This window comes from Lepidothrix coronata, unplaced genomic scaffold, assembly GCF_001604755.1.
Source record: "Lepidothrix coronata isolate B3197 unplaced genomic scaffold, Lepidothrix_coronata-1.0 Scaffold246, whole genome shotgun sequence".
NCBI lineage: Eukaryota > Metazoa > Chordata > Aves > Passeriformes > Pipridae > Lepidothrix > Lepidothrix coronata.
In genome coordinates, this window is record NW_016690426.1 from 587,739 (window position 1) to 600,469 (window position 12,731).

The following is a 12,731-nucleotide window of genomic DNA, read 5'->3' on the forward strand; positions in this document are numbered from 1 at the left end:
GAAATACATAAGTATCTCCACTTATCTGATGAATGCAGCTCCTCTAAGAGTCTGTGAGGAAGGGCATATTTTGACAAATTTGCCATGGTTTCTATGCATTCAATTAATAAGAATATTCTTAAGGTCCAAAGCACAACTTTGATTTCGTTATCTAAAATTCTAGATCTCCTCCATCCAAAGGAATGGTAGCATTTTCATTTTGTCCCCAATGTCTTAGAAAGGTTGTTATGCTTTTTTTGTCAAAGCACTGGAGAGATGTTTCTTTAGGGTGAGCTTCCCTTGGCTGCTTTTGTTGGCTCAGGGCTTAATTTGCAACAATTGCTTAGAATTAAAATGCACAGAGAATGCCCATCAAACAAGGGTTAAATTCTCCTATTAAGAGCAGATCCTGTATTTTCATAACCATGGTACTAATTTTGACTTGAAGTTATCTGACCCCACGCTTACTTATTCCCCTCACAATGAGTGCTGTAAGGAAATGCCTGCAGAGGGTTCTGCTGCAGTCCAAAAATAGGTTTATTAGGAGGTTTATTAGGCACTGGTGTTTCAGGTCGTGTCTCCAGGTCATTTTGACTGTTTGTGGTAAAACTGAGTCATTGCTGTGTCTTATGAACTGGACTGACCAGTGTGGATAGAGCTGGGATGTCCCAGGGACTGAGCTAGTGAGTGGTCTTATTCCATTTCTTTTTGTATAGAAACACTTGGTTTTTCTTACTTTATTTTCTTCTTGTAAGAAGGAAAAATTTCCCTTAGACTGCTTAAAAGTAAAGCTTTCTTCCTGATTTTTAGTGTGAGTAGAAATCCTGTGGAGGAGTTGGGAGCCATGGCACTGACTTGGGTGGAAGAAGAGGGTGTTGTTGAGTGATTTGAAAGGTGGATGAGACTAGACAGGAAAAAAGAGTCTGGAGTTTGGGTGAGAAGCCTGCGAATAACAGTGATTATGTGAGTAAGGGGAGGGTGGGAGGGGACTGAAGACAAGATGGGTTACAGAAGGTTTAAAAATGTAAAAGGCTCTTCAAGAGTAAAATGAAGGGCACAAAGTCAAAAGCTCAACATTACAGCTTAGGAGGAAGGGTTTTTGCTTTCTCTTCTCCCTCCATCCCAAACAGGCATTATCCTTTTTCGTGGCAAAAAGGAGGAATGGTTTAATGGGAGAGACAGCTGAATACTTTACTCTGAGGATACATTTTGTACACGGAATGCCAGCCAAGGAAGGGATAAACAAATACTTCCAGCTGGCCTTCCTCGGTTTCCTATGGAGCTGGGAGGCTCTGGAAAAAGAAGCTGTGCTCATGTACACAAAGACTGTCCTGATGCAACTGCAGAGGGGCTGTCAAAGGCAGCTGAGAGCAGGCTCAGTTCTTTGGTTCCTCGCAAGAGCTTGAGGTTCAACACTGAAACTTTTCAGTGGCATGTTTTTTTAAACACGTTGTAGTTATAGATATAATTTATGTTTTATTTTCATAGTATAATTTTCACATGCTTTTCTCAGTCCTACTCTTCGACATGCATTTAAAAGCATTATTAGAATGGATAATTTTTGGGTGTGAGTATGAACTTACATTTACTCAAGCAATGAAACAGTTAACTGGAAATGCTGTTGCTTTGACTGCTTGAGAAATATTCTTGAGTCCCAGAATAAACAAATGGGAATAGAGACCATGCTCCGTAGATTTTCCAGGTTTCAGCATGCATTCCAAGGAATGACCTGACAGCAGGGCAGGTTGCAAGAGCAGATTCTCTGGAGAAACGTTGTAAATTATTGCTGCATTTGCCCTTCCCCCTCTAATAATCCCCAAGTCACATTTTGGCAAAACAACAAAAAATGCTGTTGTTTTGGGGGCTTTCTGTAAGGATCCCAAAGGGAAAAAAACCTACTTCCAAAGCAGTGTTACAGCAGTGTTGCAAACCTCTTTGGAATGATGGTTGGGAAATGGATCTCCCAGAACTGCCTATTGAACTTTGGAGAAAGATTTCGCTATAAAAGCAAGTTGCTGCCAGACTTCAGACAGCTGGGCCTTTCTGTTGCCTCCCATTTTCAGTTTTGATCTTGAAAAAACTCTCAGAAACTGAAGTTCATATGGGTTCATTAAATTTTACAATACATTTAAAAACTTACCTGGAATTCAGTGGAAACTTTCCCATCTACCAAGTACAAAAAGGTGTCGTACTCATCTCAATATATGTGAGGAGAACAGCAAAGTTTCTTTTGGAACCATTTTTGGACCCAGATGTATGATTTCTAAAGGTAAAACTGAAATGAGCTGGATCTTTTTGAAGTTCTGTGATTCCTGTTCCAGGCTTGTCCAAAGCAGAGTTGCTGCCTCAGAGGTGTCACCAGCTCTTGCACAAACCCTGTTTCTCTCTTGGGCCATGTGCCTTCAGGGGTCTGGAGCAGTGTAGTGAATCTGACTGTGATTTTTTGGGTGTGTTCTTTTGAAAACATGCCCAAGCCCCTCTCTCACACAGACCCTTGTGGAAGGGACACTTGGTCACTGCTGTTTTACCTCATCTTGTGCTGGGAGCGTTCATCATGTCTCTGGTGAGCTGTTACTAATGAAAACCTGCCCCCACATTCAAATGTGTTTTCAGTGATGCCCTTCACTTATTGAAACTTCTTTCATGTTTGCACAAAGGCTGCTGGGCATTCAGAGTAACATGTAAGAAAAGTGCACTTTTATTTAAAGCAGGCTGGAATCTCAGTTCTATCATAAAGTTATCTTGCACACAAACCTATGGTATAACCCATATTTTTAAAGGGAAAAAAAACCAGGCAAATTATGCCCAACAAGCCAAGGGAATGAGGCTCTTTTGGGCTGGTGTGTTGAATCAGGTCCTTGAGCTAAAGGCTTGCTCTGGAGCCCTACACTGCTGGTGGCTGCTTAGTTTATTCTTGGGTTCCAAGTCTTGAGCTGATATAATCCAAAGCTCCTTTAAAAGGTGTTGTAATGCAATCCTGGTCAACTGTAACCTAAAATCAGGGTTCAGCAGCACTGGGAGCCATGGGCACAGTGTTATACAGACCCAGGATTGCTCCCATGGCATTCAAACACCCCCCCTGCAGCTCCTGTGGTGGGCTCATTGTCCACCTCCCCCAGCCCCTGGGCAGGGCAGAACATGGGAGCAGTGGGGTGAGGAGCCTTCTGGGTCCAGATGAGGCCAGGGAATCACCAGTCATTGCTGAGGGCAAAACAAACTGTCTGAAGGGAAATCAATTTGTTGCCAATGACAGGAGGTATTGAATTCCTCATTCGGGCAGTGGGAAGTAAAGACAAGTAGGAACACCCTTCCCTCCCCTTCCCAACTGAACTTCCCTCCCTGCTGCAGGACGTGCCTGCCAAACCTTGCTCCCTCCAGTCCCAGCTCTGGGCTGTGCCTGACAGGGATTGGTATGATGTGTCTGAGGGGAGAAAGAACCACAGGAGTCCACAGATGGCAATTGCTCAGTACATCTGGACGAGGGAGATTTCCTTCTTGCTTCATGCAGCTAAGAGCTGATGACCAGAAATATCCACAGATTTGCATCCCTAATTCCTTCTTAAAGTGTACCTGTGGATGTTGTGTGGAGATGTAGCCAGGTCTGCTTGTGTACTCCTTTAAGCCTCACACTGAGCATGGCTTTGGTAGTATCTGCTATTAAAATGGCATTTCCTACAAGCATTAATATTTTTAAAAATGAATTAACATGGAATCTCTACAAGGCAGTAAAGACAGTATTTCAGCAGCAAATGCTTTTGACAGTATAATAACAACTGTTACTTTCTCTTCTAGGTGTTAAAATGGGTTGAAGAAGCAGTTCAAGCCTCCAAAGTGCACCTCTTGTCTACAGACCATTTGTCCATGGCTGTAAATACTTGGCAGATCCCTTTTGATCCCAGTCTGAAAGAGGTCACAGTGTCCTTGAGTGGTCCTTCACCAGCAGTCGAGATCCATGATCCTTTAGGTGAAGCAGTTTATGCCTCCTTTTGTGACAGCAAAAAAGGGGAATGAAGAAGCACTTCTGACATATTAATTTTTCCCAATATTCCCAATATTTTTTTGGCTGGGAGGAAACTGGAAAACTTCCCTATTCTGTTCGCTTTGTCTCATCTCCATCTTCTTTCTTACAATTTGTCCTTGTATTCCAAGTTCATGGACACATTTGTGTTTCATGTATTCACTGAGCCATCATTTAGGGGTTATAGGTGATGGTTTGGTTTATTGGGGAAAGGCAAACTGAGGCCTGCATTCTTTGAACTACAACAGCATTCAGAATCAAACCCATCTCCAGCTGAGCAGTGAGAGATTGGGAGCTAATTCGTCACTGAAGATCTTGTGAACAAATCTGTTGCTCGTTGTTGTGTTGATCCCTTGGGAACCTGGAACAGCACTCCAGAAATAAATTCAGATCATACTTTGTGTTCTCTGCATGACTTTTGCCTGAGGATATAGCTTAAGTTTTAGCATCCTGGAAATATTTTATGCCCAGGATGTGTTCCCTGGTCAGTGCTACACTGAGGAATTCTTCTGTGTTTAGAGAAAAGAGATTTGCTCAGTGTCTCTCTTCAGGCCATGACAGCACACAGTCCTGGGTGCAACTGTCAGGCTTAGCTGAGGCTGTGACCCCCCCCTGTTTTCCTATCTCCTGGTTCAGCTCCACTCATCTAAATCCACAGTGTTTCACCCACGTTAGTCAAGGCATGTCTAATAAAGTCTTAGAAATGGGCACTGGGACAACCCACTCTCCACTTCACCTTTCCCTTTAGTGCTGTGAAAGGGTTTCAGTGCTGTTGGTACACCAGAATCAGCCTTGGGGGAGCAAAGTGCCTCTGTGAAAAACCAATGCCTGAACCACTCATCTGTAAAGGAGCATTTTTAACATTCTGGCAAAGAACCCCAGGGCAGTTAGACTGGTATAAATGTCATTGACTGCTAAGTAGTGAGTAAGCCAAGCATCACAACTACATTGGTACAGCCCAACAATCTTGTATTTACTCTGTTTTCTTCAGGCAATACTGTACCTACTCAGTCCTGTATTTACTCCCTGGTTTTTTTAGGCAAGCGGCTCAGTAAAGGATCGGGGCTGAATGAATTGCTGAATATCCACAACTCTGCTAAGGTAGTAAATGTCAAAGATCCAGAGCCTGGAACATGGACAATTAAGGTAAAGTTACTGCAGAACTCCTGAATTACCGTCCTATAGCTTGTAATGATTTACTGTGTTATTTATCATGTTCTGTTCTATGACTCTGAAAACTACATAATCATTTTTGGAGGTGAAGTCACCCGTGTGAGGTACCTTTACAGCCAGTGCTGAATGGAGCCTGCTGTGCATTGTCCCTGCCCTGAGCACAGGGTGGTTTGAAAAGGATCATTAATTCCCACCCAGCCCTGTGGGAGGCTATTGATCCCACTGCACAACTGGAGCTACAAAAGCATGTTGAGCTCAGCAGCTCTGGGGAGAATTGTTTGAACGTCTGTCTGAGACTGGGGGCTTATAAAACACAGGGAGAGGGATTTTTATACAAGGAGATAGTGATGGGACAATGGGGAATGGTGTGAAACTGCCAGAGGGCAGGGTTAGATGGGATTTTGGGAAGGAATTCTCCCCTGGGAGGGTGGGGAGGCCCTGGCACAGGTTGCCCAGAGAAGCTGTGGCTGCCCCTGGATCCCTGGAAGTGTCCAAGGCCAGGTTGGACGGGGCTTGGAGCAACCTGGGCTAGTGGAAGGTGGCCCTGCCCATGGCAGGGGTGGGACTGGATGAGCTTTAACAGTCCCTTCCCACCCAAACCATTCTGGGATTCTATGACCAGAAATGCTGAAAAATCTGGTACAGAGACAACCTGGAGGGCTGTTAAAAATAACAAAGAAGTGGTGTCCTGCAGGACTTGGTAACATCAGCCATGTTGGGTACTGAGAGACCCTTCCCTACAGTCAGTGCCTTAGCATTGACCTCTGTCCTTGCTGGGGGTTTTAGGGTCAGCAGTCAGCCCCAGCCAGGGCAGCAGCTGCTCCTGCAGGCAGGACTTGGCAGTTTCTTGGGCTTGGGATCTTTTTGGGTTTGTTTTCCTAAGCTCAGCATAAAGCTGTCTCCAGCTCTGGGGAGAACAGAACATACAAATTGATGTATTTTGGCTTAAAAAAAATGAAAAGAAGAAAAATGTCTTGAATATAGAGTAGAAATAGTTGAATTTAACTTTGATGAGCCAGCCAGGCCATACATTTCTTTATAGATACCTGCATTGGGGGCAGTGATTTTTGTGTTGTTTGCAAGACAAGAAAACATCTGTGACAAATAAGTGTTTGCTCTTTTGGTTGTGCTCATCCAGTCTGGGAGGGGAAACACTAATGTACAACACCAGTGATCCATGTTAAACTACAGGTAATGAAAAGAGACTTGATGAAGATACTAATTGGAAAGCAATCCTTTGGGATGAAACATTCCTTGTGTTTGCCTAAGACCCCCCAGCTCCTGGGCATGACAGTGGTAGATGAGTTAATGGTTATTAGTAAATGGTAAAATTTTACAAGGTTATTCTGGACTTAAAATTCACAAATGTCCAAAGGTCTGAGTAATTCATAAAGAGAAACGATTTCCCAGTGTATTTTTCTATGGATTGTTTACTCTGCTTCAGTCACTGGCTTGGTTTATTTACACGAAGATTTTAAGGCTGTGACTGAAGACCTAAGCTTTGTGAGAAGTTTATTCACACCATAAATTCCTTCTACATTGAGCTATAAAAAGAAAACTTTATCACAGAGTTTGTCTAATGAAATTTTAACGGGCAGTTAACGCTTGATACCAGGAGTTGTTTGGCACAATTAAGTATTTCTTTGTATTGTTAACAGCTGGTTTATATAAAAACACTTCAGTGGTGCTCTGTCTGAGGTGAAAGGGTAACCAAATAGAAGGAAATAAGTTGTTTTAATCAGACAGACACTGATTTGTCACAGTGTCTAATGCCTGTCCCTGGGCCGTTGGTTGTAAGAATGTGTGTTTATTTGCTGTTCACGTGCAGCAGTGTCAAAGGGGGTTACTGAACTCCAGGAATTGGATACTCGGGAATGGATCAGGTGCTACTCTCTAGGGAAAGCTCACTGGAAGCTTCCATACACCTGAGGATGTGGAAAGCAGGTGGGGAGGAAAAGCTGTGGGTTCCTGCACACCTTTGGCAAGGAGCAGTTTTCCTTTTCTTTCTCTGCATAGAATCATAGAAAATAACTGACAATTACTCTGATTTATCTTCTTTAACACAAAAGACTCACATCAAAGCAGCTGTACCCTCCAACAACCTAAAACTCAGGCTTTTCAGGGGTGGGTGGAGGGCTGGGGGTTGTTGGTGCTTTGGTTTTTCCTGATTCACCCAGGATGACGAGGTGGAGACCAGAGGTGAGAGGTACCTGTGCATCCCCTGCTTTCCAGCTGAGCTCCTGGCTGGGGAAGAGAAACACCTTTAATACACTGGGTTTTCTGTGCAGTTCTAAATCATTTACACTTTCCTAGTAGGCTTTGTAACAGTCAGATGCTGGTTCACAGTAGTTGTTGATCTCGTGTTTCTTTGTGATTTATCCCCAAGACAAAACCGGCTCTTTTTGCTGACCCCACAATTGTAGGGCCCAGGATCTGAAAGCAAGGCTTTGTTAAAGGTGGTTTTCACTTACAACTTCAGACACGAGCCTCCTTTCTGTCTTGTTTTTAAGGAATGCTCAGTGGATGGCTCAGGAGCTGTGCAGTTCCCGAAATGCTAATTCCAAGGTGTTTCCTGTGCTTTTGCAGACCTCAAGCAGTGGGAGGCACTCTGTCCGGATCACAGGGCTCAGCACCATCGACTTCCGAGCTGGCTTCTCCAGGAAGCCAACACTGGACTTCAAAAAGACATCCAGCAGACCAGTGCAAGGTTTGCTTCCACTTTAGTCCCTCCTAAAGAATTTCCTGGCCCCCAAATCAAGTACAGCTCTCTGATGAGCTTTGTGATAACTCTGGGGGTGCTGTTGGTTGGTTCTCAGGGGCCTTGGATCTGTGAGAGCAGCCAAAGTTCCTGTTTTACCAGGCTGTGTCATTTTTTGTGTTAACTTGTTTTTTTTAAAGTCACACAAATCCAGGTATTTTTAGCTCTGAAATGCCTCGATATGGCAGGGCCATTTCTGTTACTTTTGGAGCTTCAGAAAAGCCCTTTAGCCCTGGGGCAGGGTGAGGAGTTAATAAAGAAGCTGCTATTTCAGAAACACCTGCTGGAAATCAGTAATTTAACCCCCAACCCAGCTGGGTCCCATGACAGTTAATAGGCAGAGCACAGCTTAGCACAATTTAGCTTTTCCCTGCTCAGTCACTGAGGGCTGGAGCTGAATGCAGCATTTATGGGCTGGTGAGCCATCCAGATGGAATTTAATCTTCTGTGGTTTAATTATTTATTTTCTTTAGCACTTAAAATAGCCTGTTTCTGTTTTTCTAGGGATTCCTACCTTTGTGCTGCTCAATACCACGGGGATCCTGCTGCCAGCCAGAGTAGACCGACTGGAACTGCTGAGCATTACAGGGGAACTCCTCAAGACCTTGCCTGTGAAATACTACCCTGACAGAAAGCCCTATGGACTCTGGAATATTTCTGACTTCATTCCACCAGATGAAGCTTTTTTTGTCAAAATAACAGGCTATGACAAGGATGATTATCTTTTTCAGAGGGTTTCAAGTGTCTCATTTTCTAGCATTACTCCTGGTAAGAGATTTTAACTTGAACTGAATGTCCATTTGTCATATCTGAATCAGTTAAAATGGATATCTCGTATGTTTTTATAACTCTTACAAGTATTTTCTGTCCTTTTTGCTCCCCAAGTCCTGTCTCTAGATCATGATGGACAAGTTAATGTTGTTATAAATCTATCAGAAATTGAATTTCCCTTTTATTAAAGGAAAGACAGGGTAGATACAGGAAGCTGTTAGTATACTTTTTGGGGAATGTTTTCTTTCCTCAGATGCTCCAAAAGTTACAATGCCCATGAAGACTCCAGGATATTATTTACAACCAGGCTCTGTTCCTTGCCATGTGGAAAGTCTTATACCTTTTACTCAGCGTTTTACTAGAAATGGAGTAAAACTGGGAGTGGATCAGTTCTTCAAGTAAGTACTGACCTTTTTTTCCCTCAATACTGTTTTATTTCATATTTATAGCTTGTGATTTCTGTTTATCATTTACTGCTATATACTGCTTATATCCTACTACTTCCAATCTGTTATTTTTGGTGATATTCCTTAGGGAGGCTGTGTTTTATGGAAATATTTATAATATTTAAATATATAGATACCTATATATGATACACAAAGGAGGGTGTACACTCTGTACATGTGATGGGATTATATGGTTCTGGCCAAAATCCTCCTCAAATGTGTACTCCTAAATTATGATAAACTGAGTCTAAAAGTCTAGAAGGCAAATGCTTTTAATTTATATTATTAATTTATATTAAAATTTATATTAAAAGTAATGTAAAATAGACTGGTAACTAGCTTTTGTTTCAGAAACACCCCCCTCACTCTGCCTCCCGGTGATACATAGATGACTCTGCAACACCCCCTGATTTGTTTTATTTTCAATGCCTTTCATGGATGCCCTACAAATAAGTCCTATGACCTACCCGAGGAAACTCTCCTCTTCAGAAAATCTTTCAAAACAGGAAAATTTATCCTGAATGTACCAGAAAGCTCTTGAGATTTCTGTATGGAAAAAGGACTTTGTGCTCTTTCTCTGTAGAGTGAAGTAATAATAATAATAACAATAAAAATCAGAAGTTAATTAAAATACTCATAAAGTCCACCCTGTAATTCTGGTTGTTGGAAGCCAAAGGGAAGTGTGCCCTGGCTAACAGTGTTTTGCAAAGCCTTGTACTAGTAAAGTCCTATATAGGATTTGTTCAGCTTAGCAGTTTAATGCAGATTTGAGCTGTACTATTGCTCTTCATTGAATGACTTTGTTTTGGTGACAAGATGTCATCTTTACTCAAAATTTTAAAACGTTTTTTTCATAAACTAAGCTGTTTACAAGCTGAACATTATATTTCTATCACGGCAGTTGTCTATGTGAAAATACCAGCTGCAATAATAATTCCTAATTTTAAATGAGTAACATGTTTAGGAAGAAGAAACTTCTGTAAAATTGCAACAGCTTTGTTTTTCTAGATTTTCTGCCTCCTGTGGTGGTGTAATAAGAAAATCTAGATTTTGCTTAATATCCTGGTGCATTTCTGATGAGGCTGATTTAGGGGAGGCCAAGAGCAGTAGCTAAGCGCCTCATTCCACTGGAAATCAGTGAGAACTGAGCACTAAAGTTCTTTACAATCTATTCTGCTTTATAAATGGCAGGTCCCACCGACTCTGCAAAGGTCAGAATCAGCAAAAATAATGCCTGAAATTCTGACAAGGAAGGCAATTAATTTAGTTCATTAAAATCTTTGTATTTCCCCAACTGACCAAATAAACAGCTCAGTCAGCAAATTACATCTGCAGTAGGTGACGTGGGTAGGTTATGACTTGGTGCTGAAAGGTGCTGGGTTACCCCCCAGCACGTGTCGCAAGAGTTGGGTGCAGTCGGTGCCTGTTGGAGTCGGTGCCCTGAGGGCTGTGTCAGTCAGTGCTCCCACTCTGGGTTTGATTTGTTCCCAACACACCACCACAGGTCTTGCTTTGGCCAAGCTGCTCCCCTCGGGACACGTTTCCCTCTGTGCTCCTGTCCCCGTGTCTGACGTCTGGTGTGTGGCACAGTCGGGAAGGAGGAGCAGCATTGCCCAACCTCACTTTTGACATACTTTCCATGAAAAGGAGCAGTTTCTCCCTTGTTATTTGGAAGAAACACTACCTTATTCTTTAGTGTTGGCCCTCCCTGCCATGTCCCTGTGCCAGCATTGCACTGGGAGCTGTCCCAGATGTGATGTATGATATGTGGGGTTATCTAGAGTAAGGATGAGGTAAGAGGGAACAAGGAAGGAGCCATTTCAGGTCACCAGACTCTGCTTTATTTGTGGTGTAGTTGGATTGTCTTTCTGGTGGTGCTACAGACTGAACTTCCACACATAGTCCAAGTCTCTTGTTCCTTCTGCATAAATCAGTCCATTCAGGCAAACAAAGGGGTCACTAATGTAGTGTTTTCCTGTAATGTGGCAATGCCTTGCCAAAGCTCTCACGGCTATTTTGGTGCTTATCAGTGTTGTTTATGTGCCATAGCAACAGCCCACGGGGAGCACTGGACACTGCAGAACCACTGCTTGGCTCGTTTATGTCATTGTCTGTGTGTCTGTAGCACCAGGAGTTCATAAAACGTGGGTGTGAATCGTGAGAAGCTGTGGGAGTGTTTGTTTTGAAGCCTGTGAAACCACCAGTCAATGTAGTTGCACTTTTATTCTCCTCTTGCTTTCACATTTCATGTGATAGCAACGTGGTATTGCTGCCCAACAGCTCTGTCCCTGCTGGGATTTAGGGAAAACCAGCAGGTGTTTCTCTGGATTCCTGTACCTGTGAGTTTGGGAAGCTCAGGGGGAGGATGAACCCTTATTACCCTTGCTGGTAAGAGCCATGTATTCAGTACCATGTACTGGCTGTGCTTGGGAATTGTTGGCATTGAGGGTAGAGCAAGTATAAGAGTCTGGGCAGCTGAGAGAGTGACAGCAAATACAGAAGGTTTGGGGTCTGGGTGACAGTTGCTGACACGTTAAAGGCTTTTTATAAGAAGCCTGACAATGTATATATAATGTCTAACTAAAATCTCTACAGCTCGACCCAGTTTGATTCATCAGAGCGTCTCTTTTGCCTCTTAATTATTGTGAAATTCTCCTGTGTCTGCAATGAGGAAGCCAAGTTCATGTTTCCCTTTGTTCCTTTGGGATTTAGTGAGTTTTTCCTTCTCTTCCTCCAGGGAATCCTCCAGCATGAGCTGGGACATTGCCCAGGTGGCCGTGTCCGACGAGGGCTTTTACGAGTGCGTGGCCTCCAGCAGCGCGGGGACGGGGCGTGCACAGACCTTCCTGGACGTGTCAGGTGGGTCCCAGCACACCCTCCTGCTGGGCAGAACTGGGCTGGGACCCCTCAGAGAGCAGCCAACAAAATACATGCCCAGTTTGAGTGTATTTTTAATTAATGGGTTTGTTTCTCACCCGTGTCCTTGAGGGGGCTGATGTTCATTCACAAACCTGTTCGAAATACCAACACTGGATTTGTTTTGGTGAGTGCCCACTGTCAGTTGGACTGGCAGAAGAGATAGGACCTGTAGAAGCAGGAACTGAAGTCTCAGATTTCAGTTGTTCTCATTTTTGCCTCAGGCTGTACCAATTACATGTTTGCTTGACTGTATGTGTCTGTTATCTGATAGGGAATTACAAAAGCTGTGTTCAAATTTCTGCCATTTTAGAAAAACAAAATTCAGTAAATTGTTGGAAATCTCATCTATTACCTTGGAATCTTTTAAAAGTGAATAACAAGGAGAAAGGAAGTAAAATTACATGAGGAATAATTTGGCCTTATTGATGTGACATTTCGTGATATGATGATATTTGGTCAAAGATTGGGCTTTGTGATCTTGGAGGTCATTTCCAACCTTTATGATTCTATGAATCGAGCTAATCACAAAGATAATTTTGAATAAACAGCAGTATTTGGTTGCTAGCCAATCATTATTTACCCAGTAGGTAATTTTAATCCCTTTTTTGAAAAAAAAAAAAAAAACAAAAAACAAAAACCCAACCCAAACCCACCAATCTAAAATGTT

The 12,731-nt window shown here is 42.9% G+C and overlaps 1 protein-coding gene across 1 annotated transcript in view; it reads left to right on the plus strand.

Annotated features, from left to right (window-relative positions):
* HMCN1 (hemicentin 1) overlaps positions 1–12,731 on the plus strand; it is a 161,192-nt gene that overhangs the window by 30,577 nt on the left and 117,884 nt on the right. Inside the window, exons 5-10 of the mRNA XM_017834940.1 lie at positions 3,772–3,943; positions 5,037–5,143; positions 7,757–7,877; positions 8,433–8,696; positions 8,953–9,097; positions 11,883–12,127. Coding sequence (XP_017690429.1) covers positions 3,772–3,943; positions 5,037–5,143; positions 7,757–7,877; positions 8,433–8,696; positions 8,953–9,097; positions 11,883–12,127 — 1,054 coding nt within the window. The remainder of the gene's footprint in view (positions 1–3,771; positions 3,944–5,036; positions 5,144–7,756; positions 7,878–8,432; positions 8,697–8,952; positions 9,098–11,882; positions 12,128–12,731) is intronic.